Below are 22,489 nucleotides of genomic sequence, written 5' to 3' on the forward strand. Positions count from 1 at the left end.
GACAATCCTACGTTGTGCATATTAAATAAACCATTGCGAGTAACCCTCCACATCCGTATTTACATCTGTTAGTTCATGCTAGGTGTAATGAATATTACCATAAAGTAACACAATTAAACATGGCAGGTACAGGGTGCTTTAGGAGCCAATAGAAAGACACTTAAGGAGTTATCTGATGACGTACATACATATTCAGACAGTTGCAATTCTTGATGCCATCAAGGGTCTGCAGCATTTCTAGATAATATCCAGTGACTTTATTTATGTTTTACCATACTAAATACAGCTTAGAGTGCAGTACTGTGCATTAGCTGTATTGCAGATGTCAAATTGCAAAGCTAATCGTTGATTGTTCCCACAATAGTGTAACTGATCCATGCGCTTTGACAACAGTAATACAGTTAGAGTGGATGAGACGAATTTCACATGCAGTTATATAACCACAACCGTTGTAACTATAAAAACAGCTTTGATAAGCTTTCAATTGCAGTTGCAATTAATGTACTAATTTGACCTACGACTATTCTGATAAAGAATTTTTCTCCCACGTTTTATATTACTAAGTTAGCATCTGCCAATCATTGTTTACATAGCATTACAAAAACCTCATGCATTTAAACATGTGACCTTGGTAGATTTGCACCAAATGCAATTATATCCCTGATTACAATGCAAGATATTACAACCCTCTCATGGTTTAACCAATCATGCATGCACACGTTGTATATATTACAAGTATCTATGATTAATATTAAAATGTCATGTCCATTAATTTGTTTGGCAAAATGCCATACACTCCTGTATCATTTACTTTTGCTCTTAAGCATAAATGCAAATGTAGTATTTATCTAGAATGGGGAAAACATTAGACTTTTGCTAGGTTCTACAATATAATGAGAAAAATATAAAATATCAAGTATCACAGAATACAACAAATATTTTTCAGAGCATTTGGTATATACACAGGTCTAATTCTAGATAATGCCATTTTGGGTAAACCACTGCAACATCAATTATGTATGACAAAGGTGTGACAATTCTCATGTCAATGAAAAACAGGAAGAAATCTATCAACTTACGACTTTTATAAAGTAATTGAAAAAAATCCTGTCACTTAAAAAATCAAGTATGACGACGAATCATCCACTGTGTGGCCCGTAATTTCTGTGTTGTTAACGATCAGCATGCTATAATGACTGCTGTGTAAAGCAGTAAAATAATGATGGTGCAACAAACTCAAGACCTGCGCATAAATCAATGGTTATAATTACAAATACTGTATACCTGCATGTTTTAATACATAATGTATTGAAAACACAGAGGGGCTTTAGTAAATACAAGTAGACAAAGTCCATTTAGTATAAAATGTATGCCAAATCAAGCTATCATTAATAATTTACCACCTCTTCTAAATAAGACACATGCATGGTTTCTTTGTCTCCCATCTTTTTGATACCTTATTACACCATAGTATAGGGTTGTAAAAGATGGGTGTGGTTTCTCAATTTCTACATGTATCAGGTCACCAGTTGTTTTTCTCATCAACTAAGCCATTAGTCACCCAGTCTGAAAAGTTTCCTGATTAGGCAACCATTCTAATAATATTACTTCACCAAAATAGATTTTGCAGAAACAAAGCAGACATGTCACAATAACTAATGAATGACTTGATTGTGAAGTCAAAAAATTCCCTTAAAGAATGTGAATACAGAGAGGCCTTCTGGGGATGCGCCACACATCATTTATGGAAGAATGGTATATGGAGTTTTCAATAGAATGTTATCACACAAATATTTATTCATAAGATGATGTAAAATACCACCACTGGAATTCTCCCACCGTCGGACTTAACACAAATATTTTTAAATATTCCATATATAATTTTTTAAATTTCTGTACTAAATTTAGATCAAATGGATAGACATGCCATCATTTAATGGATTTAATCAATACTTGAGAAAAATAAAATGTCAAAAATAAAAGGGTTATTTTGTGAAATATGACAATAAACAACAATAGCCGGAAAATCACTATAAGAAGCTTTGAGCACAAATTGAGGACACACACCTTGACAAAAATGACAACAATAACCTTCATTGTAAAAATAATCTGTTAATATTAAATAAATGTTCACTAATCAAGTTGGGTCAATCATCACAAATTTTCAATAGGCATCTGTAAATTTTAAAGTTGAAATTGTAATTGTGCTCCAAAATAAAAATTTAATTATTAAAAATAGAATAATTACAACCACATGTTAACTTACAATGAGTAAAAAAAATGCAGTATTTTGACAAATATTAAGTACACCTATCATATTGCAGAAATCTGGCAGCATATATAGCAGTATATAAAGACAACGATAAAAAAAATCCCAAAGGGAAAAATGTTATTGTGTTCACATTTGTATTCTTGCCACAACATATAGATGTTATTATACAGAGGAGATAAACACATTCTATCCAAGGGTCTTGTGAAACATGATATATACATACACTAAAGTATTTACATGTGAAAATTAAATGGGGCCATTTTCTTGCAATGAAGGTATATATAGACAGACACACACTGCATGTATACACAGTTGCACTATCATATTTGCTTAATGACGACATTTATCCTGAATCTCTCAGCAATATATACTATTTCAATCCATTTTCCTTGATTAATTCACTTCAATTTAGTTTATGGCTGGTTGGGCACATACATGAATCATTCATCTTACTATTAAGGACAAAGGAATATCACACACAAAGCAGCCTGTCCATGCGTCTTTACATCAGTCATTAGGTGTTACAAAGTATTAACAGTTTTTTTTTTTATAATACCTTACATAATATTTTATGTTTTGGGGGGTCTGTTGAGGGGATTTTGTAATTGTCAATTCCAACACCAGAATGCATAGGATATTTATTTTGAGAATAATATTCACCAGATTAATGATTTGAACACAAAGGAGTTCACCGCCAGTGTCATATTAACTACTTTCAATAGATTTTACAGAACCACAAACATGTTTTTTTCTTTCTTTTTTTTCTCACTTTTTTTTTAACTGTTGACGAACAAAGCAAAAATAAAACAATTTTTCCTGACAAGTGAAAGTATGAATTTAGTGGGGGTAATTTGCATAATTATGGGCACTTATAATTTAAGCTACAAAACAGTTCAAATAAAAAAAGTTAAACAATGCAGGGAAAATAAACATTTTAAATAATTAATTAGCATGAAAAATTATTTTATTCTAATTGCAATAAAATAACTCAGGGGTTTAAACAATAACCTTTAAATAAATATCTGCCTATTAATAGAATTGTACGGTAATTAAAAGTACACTTGGCAAAATAATACTGAGAATGTACAGTGTTTTTCTTGCACAAAACCCTGGCAATAAAAAACTGTTGACCAACCAGTGAAATCAAAATTAATTTGAGCGTATTTTAAAATTAATATAGAAGTTATTAGGTGCAATATTGTTGAGTATTTGGGTTTGGATGAAATCACATTTCATTTCAACTGGTAATAGTTTTGTAATAACCATATTTTCATCCAAATTTAATAACAAAAGCCGTTTTTTGTCCTGCATACATGTATATAATATTTCAATATATAGGCACAGTGGTTTCCTTTTTGGAAAAAAGAGCCAGTACAAGTTTACATATGTAGCTGTGCTTAGGTTCATTCAAGCACACAGTTGCTGAAAAATTAACTAACTGATCAATGGAGGGAGGGGGAATAGAAGGCGGCAAAGAATATTCAGAAGAAAGTGCCTGCTAGTTCTAGGAATATATACCAGTATATTTGTACATATAAAAACGTAAAGGGAAACTGATTCACTCAATAAAATATCAATTCAGAAAGAGAAGGAAACAAAACTACATGTACATTACCTGCATGTCAGTGATGTATTGGTTGATTGTGTTCAAGGCGATTTGTAGACTGATGAAATCAAAGATATAGTAGAAATAAAATACACAAAGCCGAGTGAAATCATGTAGTTTTTTCACAAACACATAAACCGTCACAGTGCTATCATTCAGTGCTAATCCAGTACGTCTATTATCTCAGTGATGAATACACACGCACGACAGCCCTAAAGCAATAACACCAATTATATCCAAGAAATGTTGAATAGGAAAGAAGTATTTGCATTATATATATATAAGTGATTAGACGCGTTGACGTTTGCATCATACAAATTTTTATCTCGTATTAGACATAGCAACATTCATATTTAATTACATACTAATGGATTTCACCAGCCAATGTATGATCAGAGGCACAATATCATTATAATTTCCATAGACGCATGTCACTCTGATAAATTATGGCATCAAACAATCAGTGGACAAAGCTAAATGAATAATAATGAAAGTAGTTTTAACTAGTGTATACTAAAGCATATAGTGTCGTGTTTTTTTAATATACGACACAATTGATTTTCTCCACAAATGTGATATAAAATTTGTGCATGATGCGTTAACCTTTGAGTAGACTGTGCTAACATTTATAAGTCAAATCACTGATACACATTTTGTTGTAATTTTACAGACTGTAGAGACCATGCATAGAAATTCCTGCAATTTTTTATCCATTCTTTATACTGAAGACACTTTTTGTATGCAGCCTTTGCCACGCATGCAAAATTGACAACGTTACCCAGTGTCGTTGAAGACTTATTTATAGTGAATGCCTTTATCACAAAAATGCTCCTAGCTGTATCCCAACATAGTACCTGATTACAGCGTTACTAAATTACAGCATGTACAATAAATCTCAACTTCATGCCTCTAAGTCTTTGTTAAATAAAAGTCCGTTTTGAGTTTTCTTGTAGATTACATTACCTGCTATCAAGTTATTACCCGCAACACTCCTCATCAAAACTGTACCACACCAAGTGACATAAAAAGGTGTACCAAACCAATGATTGGTCCAATAGCACTATTCTCACACCCAATCTCAAACTAATGTTAAAACCATTCTAAATGGAAATGATTTAAAATGGACTACTGATAGTCTGTACATAAAGCTAAGTATAACAAATATATAGGCACAATTAGATTAAATTGTTGAGAGCAACATGTCTAACCAAATTCACTTTGCCTTAATGTTCAAACATATAATTTAACATGTGATATTAACACTAACAACGTTAAAGATAGGACAGGAACATGGATATTTTATTTCTGTAATGGGAATACAGTTTTATTTTGTATCTAAGATAATCTTTGTTTTTTTAAAGGGTTGCAAGTGTGTGTGTGGGGGGGGGTGCGAGTACATGTGCGATTGGGGGAGGGGGAAGTACCAATGATGAACATTTTTTCTTAAATATGATTAACTTACAATGTATTTGTCAATACATTATTAATAAACAATAGTTGTGAAACACCTATCAGATTAAAAACAAACTGTCCTCAGCTGCACTTTAGCAGTGTGCGTTTTTAACACATTTCAGACTTTACCATGCATTAGTTATTTACTAGCGAAATAATTACATCCCTTTTTAGTGAGCCACTCATTACGTCCAAACAAAAATCGACTCTTTACCCATACAAACACTTCAAAAAATACAATCAACGTACACTATTTGACATTTAGTGCATTCCCAAGTGTAAGCCGAACATCTAAACAGAAATAAAATTTAACTATAGACCCACTGAATTATCTTGGTCATATCAATCACATTTGGAAACAAGGTACCTAACAAACAGCATTGATGATATCTTGCATGCAAGCAGTCTACTCAGGTTTCAATTCCATTCCAACACTAGCACATGCAGAAACATTAATGTCACCATGAAATGGAGTCACACTTACAGTTTGCAGAACACTCCATTAGATACACTTATATCATGATGGTTGCTCAACATTAAAAAGTGTACACTCAATCATTGCATGGGAAATATATCGCGTATGCTGGTACAAATTATATTCCAAACATAAAACAATCCACCAGGGTGGTTGCTAAAGACAGAATAACTGGAATATTCAAGAAATTATACCCAAGATGGATATACATGTAGGATACATAATTGCTAGCTTTACTTAGCAGTGATGCCTGTCTGACATTTGATAATTACATGACCTTTTAAGATCAATACTCCATGCGTAGTACAAAAATACGTCATATCAAATAAAACAATTTATTGGCAAATGCTGTTATGAACACAAAATGGGATGGAAAATTAACCAGACAGGCAAGTGACATATTCAAAAATTGATTTAGTGTTTCATCCTAATTATGTAATCAAAAACATGAATAAAAGCTTGTGAAGCGAGTATTTTGAGCAGTTAGTAATGTTCTAACAAGTAGTCTACACTTTGCAAGTAATCTGGACCACAGTTTAAACAAAATGTCTTGTGTGCAGAGTGAATTGAAGGAATTAATTCAAAAAATGGGAATGTTTATAATAACAAAGTTAAGAATAACATTTTAAACATGAATACTGTGAACATTAATCAGTAATTTTTGAGATGTGCAAAGTGGAAGCCATCTTATCCAGAGTAATGAGGGTATATTGTGTTTTTTGTCCCTACAGAGGGCCCAATGAAAATTACTTTATTGTATATTGGCCTACCCTCTTTAAATAAAGTGTTAAATAGATAAATAAATAAAGTGTTAAATAAATAAATAAATAAATAAAGTGTTAAATAAATAAATAAATAAATAAATAAATAAATAAATAAATAAATAAATAAATAAATAAATAAATAAATAAAATAAAACTTACTATGATAACATTTTTTCACCAAAAATGACAAAAATATTTTTTAATTAGAACATTTTAGAAATATTCATGAAATAAACAAATCTGATAGATGTGCACTTGAGATACTTATATGCTAAATATCAAAGTAAAGACTTGTGGTTTTTAAAAATATCAAAAAGTAAAAAATATAACTTTTTTACCAATTTGTCACAAAATTAACAAAATGTAAAGTTGATGCCAACAATCAATCACTAATACAAAAATATGATAGCTCAACTCTGTCGACTAAGTCAACAGTGAAGCTAAAAATTAATCTTTTTTTCTGAAACAATACAAACCAAACATTTGTGTATATTAAAGATTATTATGTGTATTTTTCCCCTTATCTTTTTTACAGTTTATTTTCAAGACTTAGTTTTTGCACTATTGTTTTCACTTTTCAACTTTCCCAGGAGTTGTTAATAAATTACTCCATGAGAACCACTAGATGAGAAGCACTGAAGCATTCATTAGATGAGATGATTCATATCCTTCAGTTCAAATACAATCAAAAATTTGAAACCACTGTGAAGGCATCATACATGTACTCTAGCCATTTGAATTATGTAACAGGCAAATTAAATCATGTTTGAATAATTCAGTATGACAAATAAATCATGGCAATTTATAATGACATCTTATGCTAGATTATAGTGTATTCAGACATTCAGAGACTATTTACCTTCTATTTTACTCTAATCCATAAAATGACGTATGTAAGCATACTTTGAAAATCACCATATTTGGTAACAGTAAATCCTCATTTGGTTATCACATGATATGCAAATTACAATAAAAATAGTAACTCCAAACATACAATGGTAATCACACTAAGGTCATAAACTCACTAAAACAAGCTTACACTGAATAATATGTATTACCAGTGGTAATAATGATCATGATAAATCATAGTTTGTATATTTACAAATGTTTTTATCTTGTTCTTTGATTGTGAAAATGCAGGTGTTTTTGACATTTATTTGACAATTGTGATTCCATAGGACATAAATAACAATATTTATATATATAAAATGTTCTAAACAATTCAAAACATGCTCTTTTCATACAACATAGCTAAACATTTTCACAGAAATTTGACTGGTGACCTCAATTTGTCAGTTTTCCTATCTTGTGAAACATTCATGAAGGTGGAAATAATCAAATCTTTTTTTTTCTAGACTCCAAACCAGTTACACGCATGCCATGATGTATATTATTCGGATATAGTGTGTTGTATGATCATAAAAAATATTCAAATAAAACGCAAATATAACGAGAACACATATTTATGTATTATCGGTACATAGCATATTTGCCCTTAACAACCATTAATCTTCAATATATATGTAGAGTTGGTACAATCTATAGTAAAGCAACGTCTCAATCTGAATACAAACCTCGTAAATTAAGCAAGCAGTTTACGTCTTGCTTAATACACTGCCACACAATTATATATGTACATAAATCAGTACTAAACTGTATACATTGAGGAAAATGTTCCATATATGGTCTATTAGATGTGCATATACAAGAATGTTCAGATCACCTAACGTATAACTGAAACAAGCTTGTTGACATATATTGACAGAAATAGCGTTAGTGCTTAAAGTGCCTAAAAATGAATAAAAATCAAATCAATATAGTGGTACATAGCACAATCACTTGAAAATACATTCATAATCATATGAAAGCTGTTCAACTAAATGTACTAATCAAAGAATGCTTAAAAAGAAGCGAGGGTGTTGAATACATTACATACAATGTAGAAAATATATCAAATTTAAAAATTTTAGTTTAGGCTAATAAACAATATATCTGACATAATTCAGCAGTTTAAGTTAGTTTTTGTGAAATTAATCTGAACTGCAATATCAAAATTAGATTGACGAGTATTAGTATAAAAACTAAAAATTGGGTACTACTGGTGGTAATTATTAATTAAACCAATTAGGTAATTAATATGAAGAAATTTCAACCCAAAACTCATTAAGTCTGTTGATTACCACAGGGTTCCAAGTTTCATGAAATTTGTGCAGTGGCTCTTGAGATACCAGTGAAACAGCTAACAAAAATTGCTAATTAACTATGCAAAATTGATTATTTCAGAGCACCTATATAAAGACTTTGACTGAAATTTATAGGATGAATGGTTCTTGAGTTAACAGACGAGTTTAAAAATACTATACAACTTAATCATGCACATATGGTTAGGTTGCATGTGATTGCAAAACACAACACGTGCAGCACTGTCTATTACATACACTAAACCATTCAGTAAAGTGGGTGGCAATGTTGCCTATTGGCTGGCTAGGAGTATACATATATGTTGCACTCACAGTAAAATCTGGAAGAGTCACACATTCATACAAACATACATGCACACACACAGACAGACAGAGTAACTGCAAAGACTCCCATTGTGTGTTCAATATTTTAAATGAAATCCAGTGTAAATACAATGCCCCAAACAAATTTAATTTTAAATGACTTATTTCAATAGAACAATAAAGATACTTGCAGTGAGAAATGAAACACAGATAACTCACAAATAACTTCAGCTCTTAAGTAAATATATTCCACAATTATAAGTAGAAATTATTAAAACATGCCCTAGATATGATTTCACGAGACAAGCTGGCTGATATAGCCCCGCTGTTTTAGATGCATACTAGTATGTTAAAATAAGAGAAAGTTATTGAACAAAATTAACAAATCTACCGGTAACAAAAGTCCACCCATTCGTGCCTACAAATAAAATAAAGCCATTTAAAAAAGGCATTTGTAGTGAGTACAAACACAGTCTTTAAGAAGTCGAAAATGTAAAATTGATGGCAATGAACAACACCAAACTTTCAGTGATTGTACAAATAGCTTTACTATCACAGGGCTAAAAACTGGTTTTCCAGTAATGTTACTTGTTGCTTGGTAACCTAACCTTAATGTGCAGCATGTTAGCATCATAGCCAAATTGCAAATAACTGTAAACCACGTATAGCCCTTTACTCAATGCTCTGAACAAAATATTCAATACAAAGGAATCCTACTACACATACACACACTTCCCAAATGAGCATATTAATACAATGTTAATGGAATAAATACAATAAGCAGAAAGTGTTTATCTCTACCTGAGAAATGCTACCTGATTTTACCAGTGGATGAAACATGCTGCTATTCTGCTCAAAGCACGACACAAACTAATCTCTGATTTTTTGCAGGTATACTGTATATTTAATGAACTCTGAACACGCATATATATATATATGCAAAACAGCATATGTCATTTTGCATTATGGGCAGAACAATATGAATTGCTAACACCTGACATGCAATATAGATAATTAATCTAGGCTGGATTATTAACAATATTCTGATACATAAATTGAGATTATATCGCATGTGGGATTAAGCACAGTCTACAAATACAGAGGTAAATTTCTTGCTTTGCTTCAGACAATATTCATGAAATAATAATTTTGAATTGTTATCTTATAATGTGATCACATACCATCTGTGTATGATATTCTAAGTTTTTGAATAGTGACATGAATTAATTCAGATTATATCAATTATTCCTGTCAATGGTGGACAATCCATTTTTTACCAAGATGAGGGTTTGGATCCATTTTTAAATACTTCACTTGTAATAAAATGATTTATGCATGTATACAATACTCCAAAGACTCAACACGAAACTAGCACCTAATGTGATGAAAGTGTACACTGTGTCACACGCCACCATGCAAAATTTAGAAAACTAAATTCTTTAATTTGATACAATTTTTTTGAGCTTTCTAAGGTAAATCAGCCAGGCTGTTTATTTATAAGACCACAAGATATGGGACAATAAGTGTATGGAAGGTTAATGGAGGAAAAGAAGTAATATAAATCAACTTGTCTGAAATACCAAATTACAAATTATTAGCCATAGCAACAATCATCACCATGGTACCCAGATGTAAATTGAGTCCTCCCAATCAAAATAAATGTGACATTTATGAATTACTTGACACATGACAATATTCACTATCTGGATATGTGATACTATGCTCATCATATATTATACTGTCTTACAAAATGATAACACAGTATCTGATTATACAACTGCCATTTTTAGAAATCTAATGTATGCCAACAATAACACTTTATCCTTGATCACAACTGTTCCCTCATCAGCAGCCTGGGGAAAAAAGTTTCCAGACTACCATAGCAGTAATTACTGCCCACCCTTACACCAGAGACAGGTAACTTTCCAGTTGAGCTATTACAAATTAAAACTAACATGCCCAGGGGTTTGGTAATTTTTTGTGTGGTCTACTTCAATTAAAATTATGGAAATGCAATTTCTTAGCTTATTTTGAATATAGATCAGACTTCTCAGCTCTAGATGAAAGTGATGATCAAAGAAACACTGACATCATTCAGATCATTATGGTCACTGTCTACTGCTAAATAAAGTGATATTTTTAGTGATAACTTGGAATAATTTTTAATGCAGAGCTGGTAAATTTCCTGCAGGGCTGGTGAAATTTTGAAAGTTACCTGCCCTAGTGTCTGTTATTATTATTTCAAACACTGTCAATAGATATCATTTATGTTGACAGCTTTCTGCTTGAGTACAATTATTTATCCTTTACAATTCATTATTAGTTGAGATGGCACATGCAATTTGCTATTGGGTAGATGAAACTATTCAATATATTGTATGTATGATTAAACATTACAGTCTCTTGTTATAATTCTCAGCTATAAAAATAATAAAACTCATTCATGTTTACTAGTATCTATTTTCCCTATTTTAATTTATTTATCTTAATGAGCTACTTTTGCGCTAAATGACAGATATATTTCTAGGGTCAAAATAAGTCTTTTATACAGTGATTCACTACATAAAAATGAATAAAAACATTTACTTTCATTTATTATATTTTATTAATACCTTTGTTTTATACTCTTTTAATTTTTTTTTTCCATTGCTATACCTTTATTGTATTCTTCAATCAAAGTCCCATAAAGGATACGATAACAATAAAGATGATTATTATTATTACCGTACATAGAAGGAAGTTGATGAAAAAAAGAATTACAACATTGACAGTAAGATTATAGCTAATTTGAATAGAAATTTGTATTTAAGTACTCATTTGCATGAAAAAAAATTTGTTTCCACAAAAAAATGCAGATAGACCAAATAAAATATTGTATAATTTTCTGTTACCCTAAGTCATTAAATGTAAATAAAATGCATTTAAATAATGCAAGATAGAGTAACAAGGATGTTTAGTTCACACAATTGATTTACATGTATATTATAAAACATTCCCAGCAAGATCATTAGAAAAATTATGACAATACTAAGGGGTCTTAATTCTCATTATTAATCTGAGCATAATGGAGGCTGTACATGATGTCATACAGGTTTAATAGTTGTTGAGTAGACAAGAGAATAGTTGGAAGCTACAGAAGAGCAAACACTCATATACTATGAACACATTTACATACAGAGTCAATTTTAGGCGTGATATTAATTTAAACAACACACAATAATGGAATACCTTCTCAATGAATGCAGAAAGTACCATCACACAATGTTTATTCCTTGGTGTCTCACTAAGTGACCCACAATGTTTATCAAAGCTTTTGGGGGTTGTGGGGTAACCTTGTAAAAGGTAGAGATCAACAAATAACACAATCTAACGCATGCTGTTCTAAAGCACATTAACTACAAACTAAACTATAGAAGTCAATATTTTCAGTTTTAATGTATCTCAATATAGCGTTGTTTGGGGTTTACAATGAATGTTTCAAACATGCATACATTGTAAAAGTCATCATAACATGCTGGTATCCTCCCTTTTTAGATTAAATGATATAAAGTATGACACATGAAGCCATACATATACTATCAATGCTTTCATATATTAAGCTGAAAGCATTACATACAATACTTACAAATAATACTAATTGCTTGAAGATCAGACAATTCCAATTGATACACTAGGTACATGCAGTCAAGTGATTAGGAAATCTAATGCCCTTGACCTGCATGCAAGTAAATACATGTACATGTCCTTCCTAGGGTGCCCCTTTGCTACTAGTATATTTTATATATAGGCATTTTATAAGCCATAAGTACAACAATGTCAGCAGTTGGTCAAGTCAATTGTACATGATCATTTATATGCACATGTCAATACAAATTTATGTTTGAGTACCAAATACAATTTACAGAACAATTCTTTTTTTCTGAAACCAAATTGATTTTGTATATACAATTTCTTGTAGAATAATACAATTGAATATATAAACTGTATATATCCAGCTACAACAGTTTCAACACTATGGTGGCATACAACAGACTTGAAATCTGAATTGATTGAACTATTTTCTCACAATTAAACAACCTTGAGGGTTTTTCCATACAATGCTACAAGGTAATACAACTTCATTACCAATTGATTTTTTTCAAGGATACATACTGACACAGAAATAAACAGGATTCTGTTTAAATAAATGTTTTGAATATATAGATGTAGCAAACAGATTATATATATTCATGTTACTTAAATAAAAATGAAGCACATAATGCCTGAAAGAAAAACATTCTTCAGTAAAATCAATGAGATGAAAGACAGTAAACATTTATTCACATATTTACTTTCAAGTAGAAATATGAATTTAAATTGCTACAACAGAGAGGCTCTCAAACTAATATTATTTGCATTTATATACACTATTTTTTAACTTATGTAAAATTCATATTATAAAGGATCACTTATTGCTATAACCCAATGTAAATTTATTCAAAGAAGGCAATAAAGTTATTATTATTACCCCCTGAACTTTCAGCCATAATACAGTGACTTTTCAAATGACCTTTCAAATGATCCAATAACCATTTACATTTATGTTTCTCTCTAGATGGAACATGACACACCCATCATTTGACAAGCAAAGGATAAGTCACCTGGTGTACATCAGGAAATTAGAAGAGGCATACACAAGGCATTCCAATAAATAACAAATGCTTTGTGAAAACGCATTCCTACATAGCTACACGTACTTGTGCATATGCCAACAATGTGGACAGGTGGAAGGTACAACCTGCATGTCTTATATAGTCTGTCTGCTTGGAACAAATTAGACTTCAAAACATTGATTCTTTTATGTGGCCCAGAGTTTATTCCAGGATTTTGGTCAACATGGGTTATTATTATCTGGCTAAGTTTTCAAATATCATATTTATTAGAAGAGCTTACCAAAACATGTATTTATTTATAACTTTTGTACTGCATGCTAATGTAATATAATTTATATTGTACTGGTAATAATGAGGGATCACACATTTATTTAATACATGTTAGGTTGTGCCTGTCACATTGATGATGTTCATAGGCGGTGACTTTTTGTCTATGGCAGAAAAATTATTTGAAAAGTGAAGAATTTAAATAGATGGTAAAGCAGGGATCAAAATTGAAAAAAAAATACCTGGTTAAGACAATCACTCAGAAAAACTCAATGTCTACATGAAAATGTAGTTGTCCAATAATTTTTTTTATTCTGAACAAATATTACAAATTACTGGTCTACTAGTATATCTAAATAATCATGAGGCAAGTAGAAAAGCTGGACTTCACTGGAATACAAAAATAAAGTAAAAATATTGTAATTTAACAACAAAAAATTGATTGCTCTAATAGGAACCAATTTTCAAGATTTGGTTGTCCCATGGCGAAAAGCATTGTGGGCCAATTTCTAACCCTTTAAAGTATATTTTTTATTGATATAATAAATTTACTTTACCTTATAAATGCACCATTGTATTAATACAGGCAATTTAGATTTGTAGCACTAGATGATAAATTGTGACCTGGAATGAACAACAAGGAGCAAACTTTGGACCCATTTCATTTAGGGATGAAAGAAAAACTAATCTAACTTCACAAAATATGGTGTAACAAAGTGGCTTTATCTGTAAATAACAAGCATAACACATGGTTCTTTGTGTTCTGTTATTTGCATATGAAATGAATTTAGGAAAATTTGCTTCTCATTCTAGAGAAAATTGGAAAAAATGATGCAGTAATGCGTTTTTTTATTGAGATTATTTAATAATACCACTATAACACCAATATATATGTTTAATATTTTTTAAATAATGCTTTTCAGTACATGCAGTAAAGGTTTATTTGGATCAACAAAATATCCTCTGAAATGGAAAACAAACATTGCAAAAAAAAAATGTGGAGACGCAGGTTTTAAACTGATAAGTGCGATGATGAGAAGCCATACTTTTTTGCCTAAATCAGTAACACAATATTGAGGGCAGGGGTGAGAACAAGCTTTCCTAACTACTTGTGGAAAACACTGAAGGAGTTAATGATTAATAACGACCTAATCTTGACATATGTGAGGCTTACTTAATATTAAAGTTAGTTACAATAGTTGATATGGTTAATCCATTGGGTACTTAAAGGTACCATATATTTATTCATTTTTAAATATTCCTGCTGGAAAAATAATCACAATGGCCATAAGTTGAAAATGAAAAGAGAGACATCACTCACACACACTCACTCAGTGTGACATACCTCCGCGTTACAAGAGACAATTACTTTTATCAGAGCCCAAGGATTGGTAAATGCTGGCTCCAGCCAAGCCGGGCTCCGATAAAACTCAGGGTTGGGCTCAGACAGACTGAACCCAACATGGCCCATCAACACAAACGCATCAAGCCGAAATCACGTCCCTATTGCCTTCTTCAAATTACATTCCATTCAAATCTTGGCATCTCAGGAGTTGATATCGTTTGTAATTTCTGTACAAAAACTGTAGATGAACGATTAGCAGCCTCTTCAATCACAATATGAGTGTTCATCAGCAATGACTGGCACAAATCAGTTGCTGCATTCTTACTTGTCTTAAGCAAGTGCACCTGTACTCAAGTAATGTATTTTCCGTCATGACAGAAAATCCAAGAATGGTCATCGGTAGACGTCAATCAAGGGGATGTATAGATTCAAAACTAATTCTAAAATATTGATTGGCATATGACCGAGGGAGCTGTTCTGTTAGGCTCTTGTTAGGCTCCAAACGTATAAACAACAAGAGATAATCTCCTGTTAATTGGTGGGAGGCGCAATAGTTCAGCTCTGATAAAATGTTGCCATGTACACCCAGCAATAACTTAGCTGCAAACCAGACCAGTGATTGAGCAGTAAGTATTGAAATAACGATAACTTAGTGAGCAGTAACTCAGGGACTGAGTGCATGAGCAGCAGCTTAGGGAGTGAGTGAGTGAGTGAGAAGTAACTAATCCAGAGATATAGTGAGATTTACTTCGCATATCTAAAATAGCTCTCTCTTGTCAAAAAATATTAGCTAAAAAGGGTCCAGGAATACATTTTGGATTAACAGTAACAATTCCTTATGAACAAAAATTACAATACAAAAACAAATAAAATAGAAAGTTCTACGAAGGGCACTGACATAAAATAATATCACATAGTATTAACGTTGATTTCCATTGTGTAAAGTAAAAATATTATCATTTTCTTAATTTTTTCATATTTGATATTTCATGTCAAGAGGAAGAGGAAGAGGAAAATGGAATAAATAGAAAAGGTCACCGTACTTGGTTTAGAAAAAAATCCATTTAAAAAATAGAGTGAAAATAGGATATTTTGTCTGTTTTAGGGCATTTTACCTTTGTTTCCTATGGAACAGATATTTCTCAATATCACAATTTATGCTTGGCATAATAACTATGATTGACAGCGAACCAACAATTTTTACATATTGTTGACTAGTACTAAAACCAATAATTGTAAACAGATTTTGACACAAAATATTGCTACTGCCATTTGTGCTAAAATATGTACACATGTGAAAATCTTGTGAGTAGCATTCTAACTAAAGCAAAAGGTTAATTATTCCTGGAAATCAATCATTAGAAATGAATCTTTAATATTCATAATATCACATTCTGAACATTTGAGAATGCAGTAATAAATTATAGAAGAACTTAATGATGGTCAAACATACTGTTTTGTAGGTCAAGGGAAATTAAACAATTAAATTGTCCTAGCCCTAAACGAAAAGGAAACCCAGCAAAATCACAATCACATTTTCCCTGGGGTTCATTATACTAAGGTACTTCATAAATAAGATTGCCACTGCATACTAAAATTTCAATTACAAGTAACAGCATTAAATGAAAAATCATTCAACCAAGCGGCACATTACCTAATTATAAAAGCATACATAAAAACATCTTACAATAATTAAATAAAAAAGCGCATTTTCAGATTGTTTTTGCCAATTACACTAATCATAGAAAACAAAATGAATGACAATTTTGTGAGAAGATTAAATGTAGACTGATAAGTGAGCACTGAACCTCTGACCTTTATAAGATGTACATTATATGAATATAAAAACAAGCAACAATAAATACATACAAGTATATTGGTTATTTTGATCTAAAACAGTTTATATCTATACAGTACAAATATTTATTATATCATGAAGACAAAGCAGAGAACAGTTCAGAGAATACGTCGAAAACTGCTATTGTATCCATCAACAGCCTCAATTAAATTCACGACTTATTTAACAAATTGTTTTTTATTGGATTTATTTCAAGGGGGCAAAGTGTATACACTAAACTGAATTGCTATAAACAGTAAACAAAAGTAATCTGAAAACCATACATTTAAATCATTATCTCATTTTCGGAGAGTATATAAATAACATTTAATAATACCACATCATGTCTGCTTTTCCACATGATTCCTCTCAAGATGTGTAATATCCCAGAACAGGGATGCACTACTACGTGCTTCAATAAACATTTGCTAATTTTATACACATGATCGGTAAATGATCAACGTTTTACAAATTTGAATTAATAAAATAACAAAAGTAACGTAGCTTGCTGTATGAACAGAAACAATAATAATGCTTGAAGTGTTCCACTGTTTATGCACTATTTATTTAGCATATATATAGCCACTAGATATATATACATATATGCCTGAACAAAATTAAAACTACAAAAGAGAAATAAATGTAAATTTATGAGAAAAATACATTTTTTTTATTAACTGAATGTATTATGTATACAAGTGAGTAAATGTGTATGTGCTTGCAAAAGGGAGTTTGATAAATATAACATTTTTAAGAGGCAAATGTAGCATTTAGTGTTTCCAAACCATATCACATACAAAGGCCCCTCATATAATTATAAAGGTAATCCAGATGAATGGCACAGTGCTGAATAAGGTTAATGTAGACAGGGATCTTCATGTACCATAATAGGCAGACATCTAAATTACTTTTTATACTACACTGCATCTAACATTCTTTCCAATCATCACGCTACATGATAGGCAGGCAACAAAAGCAATGTGAAATGTAATCAGTTCAATGTATCCGTGTGACCATTCCGGACATCTAAATTCAACACAACCCGTCTTAGTCACTCAGCCGGAATTAACGGTATAAAGAAGGCAAAAACAATCTGATTACAAAATGCTCTTTACATATGCATTAATAACCAGAATAAGCGTACCTCGCAAAGGTTGTTTTTCATCCAGGCTAATATCACAGCAATTTATCATATATGGCCTAATGATTTATATATAATTCACACTGGTTAGCACAAAAGTAAGCTTGTATTATCCTAAAAGGTTACCCATGCCTAAATAACAAACAATTCCCAGCAAAGCATTCAAAAAGATGTACAATGTTAACCTTTTTTGGTGAACATACCTATAATTGTTACAATAGGAAGTGAAATAGTAAAATCAATGAAGGTGTCATAAACAACTTTTCTAAGGTGACTTGGGCTGTGAAATGTTAATTGAGGTGATATGTAAATTACAGTATATGAATGGAGGGAGTCTGTGCACACATGCACGGACAGGACAATATACCATACAATAGTTGGATTCTGTTGAAAATAACATCTATTCATTAATCAATAACAAGGGGCCAAACATTGGCATTTGATGGAATAGCCATTTTTAAATAAATAATGCTCTTGTACATTCAACTGTATCAATTTATGCATAATACTTGTTATATTTACAACAATTACAGAAATACAAATTGTATAACCAAATTCCACCCAAATTGCTAGGAGTAAATGTAGCCTTGGTTTTTTTATTTACAAAAGAAGGTTCTAATCACATAATGATTTGAACAGAATAAATGTATCCATATGTCATTAGACAGCAGGAAGTTGTCCTTATATACGTGTACTGTTTATAAACCAAGTCATGCACTTATATCTGACTGTTCACAGGAAACAGGTCTGGAATTGTTGAAAAAAAGATACCAAGTATTTTAGTCATTCACAGGAAATTAAATCATTATACCGATTAATCATCAAGTAAAAAACAATTAATTGTTAACTTTATAATTTTAGCTACAGTAGTTTTATAATGAAACCTGGTATATAAGTAAAAAATTAATGTTACAATTATAGCACTGACAAAGATTTCTCATAAAAAAAAAAAAATCATGTACAAAAATAGTTATCATTTATATTTGATTTGTTTCAATCATTGAAATGTTTCTTTTTTGTGTATTCCACTTTTTTCATTAGAACATTGAAAACAGCTGCCTATACATTGGTAAGTCAGGATAAACTCCAAGGCCATATCAACACATTCTCACATACAAGACAAATCCCAAGGTCAGTTAACATTACTTGATTGTAATCATATACAGTTGTCCAAAGAGCAATGTAATTACTGAATTAACAACTATGTCACTCTTGTTCAATAATCTATGACAAATGTGCAAGTACATTTTCTACATAAACTAAACTGCCTGGTGAACCTCAGGAAAACTGCTGTAATTAATAGTCCACCACTTAAGTACACAATACACCTTCATCAAGGCCCCTGATATAAAATATATGAATGCTCAAACAAAAAGAATGAAAAAATAAATAACAAAAACACGTTTTCACATTGACAGATTACATGACATGATATACTACAAATAAATACAACAAATACAGAAATAGTAAGGCAATATCATATGCCCTAAATGTTGAGGCATCATGAAAGTATTATTTCACAAACAAGGCATATATGTGGAATTTAACTAATGCAAACCACACAATGTGCAAGTCTAACAAAAGCAACAGCACTTGTACAAAATATTTAGAACCCAGTATAATTTCCCAATCATTTTTCTTTAATTCTCAAAATCATAATTCAATAACGCACACCTCCATTGAAATATCTGGTATTTCACATTGTACTCACAAGTGCACAAATGTAAGACAAGCTATTTATCACAAAGGGGCCCTTTATACAGATTGCAAATGCTATGTTATGGCCACCCCATAACAGGACCCAGAGGCCTTTTTGCACACAATTGATACTATGCACAAGAACATGGATTATGAAAAAGAGAGTTGAAGTAAGTCCCATCACAATGTTTTATTTTTTAACTTACAACTTTAGGTAGAAGATTATATGAATATTGTGAGTATTTTTTTTTTTTGAAATTGATGGATGAAATAAATAAAAAAGAACACCCACAAGCGGAAAATCTCCAACATGTCCCACATGCAAAAACACGTTTGCAACAAAATCGACCCCTTTGAAAAAAACACTAACTACCGAAAAGCTCACAAATATTGTGGAAAAGTCGCGAATACTATTAGTGGATACAATTGATCATATGCATAAAAGTATCTCAGCACGTATACGATCTCTTGTTACGTGCGTCATACATTGTAACAAAATTAATAACTAACAGTAACACTAAACGCAACACAACATGTCGTTTAGTTTTGGACAAACAATAAATATCGAGTTTGTAAATTGCGAATTTCTGAAAATAAACATATGTTCGGAGCACTGCTTTCTTAACGCTTATAATACTTGTTGTTGGACTTCACTCATTAGCAGATTCCGGGGGATGGGGCCAAAAACAAAAGACGCATATCACACAAAGGCATGAATGAATCATTCCGTCATGGCACATAAGGCATTGTTTTGCTGTCTGCCTCGATAGTAAAGCGTATACACACGATTGCGCAAAAGAACTTAAACATACAGGCTAAATCTGGCGGATAAGCTCGCTCTTATCCAAAAACAAGGGTACTCACAAAGTTTTCTTGCTTAAAAGAACGCTTCAGAGATTCCAGCAGTCTTCGGAAATTTACCCAAATTACTCTTTTCGACGCTCAAATGACACATAAAAACGCCGAGATGTACGCCGCCATTTTCAAGGTTTCCCGAGATGCTCTCTCCCATTTTTGATCACACCATTCAGCTTGGGGTGTTGCAAATTCATTTCATGGAACTAAAGAACATCATTCTATATTTTGTGTTTTCAGAACAATCTAGAACATAACATTAAGTATATAGTTTTTTGAATATCAATTAATTTTGCAATCGTGCTGATGTTAATCATAATTATTTATACAAAACCTGCACATCAGTCAACCTATAAAAATGGTATCGCCTTGCACCATATAAGGATATCCTATTTGAAATTCAATCAACAGGTCAAATAGCTGAAATGGACGTTCGTGTAATGTTTGAAAACATCGGTCTATGTTGACCCCGTTACTTTATACAACAATATCCGAAAGCAATTGACTATGATTTTAGTTTACTTGCAATAATGTAGTGTCGGAAGTATATATTTAGGGAGAGCCGTGTAATGGAAGCTGCGGAATGTTTGTAGGCTACGATCAGTGAATATTCTGGATTGACCGTCTTGCAAACCTTTAGACTAGTTGCCATGACTGTGGCAACAATACGACGAAAGATTGTGTATCTAGTGGGGTTTGTGGTATCAGTTTGCATCCTATCAGTTGGGGGTCAGACTGCTACCCCAACACCTTTCACTGATGCAAAGACGTTACGTAATACTGCAGGTAAGTTAAGTCGTGTTTGATTGATCTTAAGTTCACAATGTCTATTGTGTATTTATATAACGGATTACAGACATGCTTTCCCCTGTTAATTCCTTGGTGGATTATCAGATAATAATAAAACAGATGAAATCCATATATGTACATTATACCGAAAACCTTCTAATAATCCATCTATTAATTTAATAACACAAGTATCTTAGTTTTGTGTGTAATATTTGTATGTAGTACAGTATTTGGAAATGGTGGTATATATCCTCGAAATGAGCCTGCCTTACACAGAGATCTTTTACATCACAAGTCCTTCAGCATGTGATGTTCCACAAGTATTGCCTGTTGGGAATCACAAGCTTAACTTGGAAAATTTCATGAAATTATACATGAAAATTTATTTGCAAGAGTGAGAAATTCCTATATCCAAGTTCCAAACATTTCAGTCAAACTTGTTTTGACCAATAATGTTGTTGAAATCCCTGGATGCTGATCTCAGAAACACTTGATTGTGGACAGAAATGACCAAGGTTATAAACTTCAAAGTCTATTATTGTTGGCAACATTTTGGCATATCAAATAATATGCATAATACAATCATGAATGCAACAATTACTCTAGTTGCTAGTTTCCAGCCAATAGCCACAAATTATTCTGTAGATTCTGCATCAAGCTTTTCAGAAAATTTCACCATTCTAATTTCTTTTGGAATACTTCACTGGTATGCAAAATTGCCAAAAAGAAATTATGTAACTTATGTGATGAAAAAGAAAGCCTTTATTTTTGGCCTTATATAGAGACCAATATCAGCATTATTTGTGAACAGTCCTTAATGAAGGATATTTTT

General features: G+C 31.6%; 2 protein-coding genes across 3 annotated transcripts in view; one reads left to right on the forward strand and one right to left on the reverse strand.

Annotated features, from left to right (window-relative positions):
- LOC102808437 (uncharacterized) overlaps positions 1 to 21,017 on the reverse strand; it is a 45,230-nt gene extending 24,213 nt beyond the window's left edge. For both annotated transcript variants that reach the window (XM_078006774.2, XM_085500936.1), the window contains exon 1: positions 20,878 to 21,017. The gene's annotated coding sequence lies outside the window, so the exon portion shown is untranslated. The remainder of the gene's footprint in view (positions 1 to 20,877) is intronic.
- A 275-nt stretch (positions 21,018 to 21,292) lies between these two features.
- The window catches only part of LOC100372358 (uncharacterized), a 52,774-nt gene continuing 51,577 nt past the window's right edge, over positions 21,293 to 22,489 (forward strand). The window contains exon 1 of the mRNA XM_085500938.1: positions 21,293 to 21,654. Coding sequence (XP_085357064.1) covers positions 21,519 to 21,654 — 136 coding nt within the window. The 5' untranslated portion in view covers positions 21,293 to 21,518. The remainder of the gene's footprint in view (positions 21,655 to 22,489) is intronic.

This window comes from Saccoglossus kowalevskii, chromosome 1 (assembly GCF_978046115.1).
Source record: "Saccoglossus kowalevskii chromosome 1, keSacKowa6.1, whole genome shotgun sequence".
Lineage (NCBI taxonomy): Eukaryota > Metazoa > Hemichordata > Enteropneusta > Harrimaniidae > Saccoglossus > Saccoglossus kowalevskii.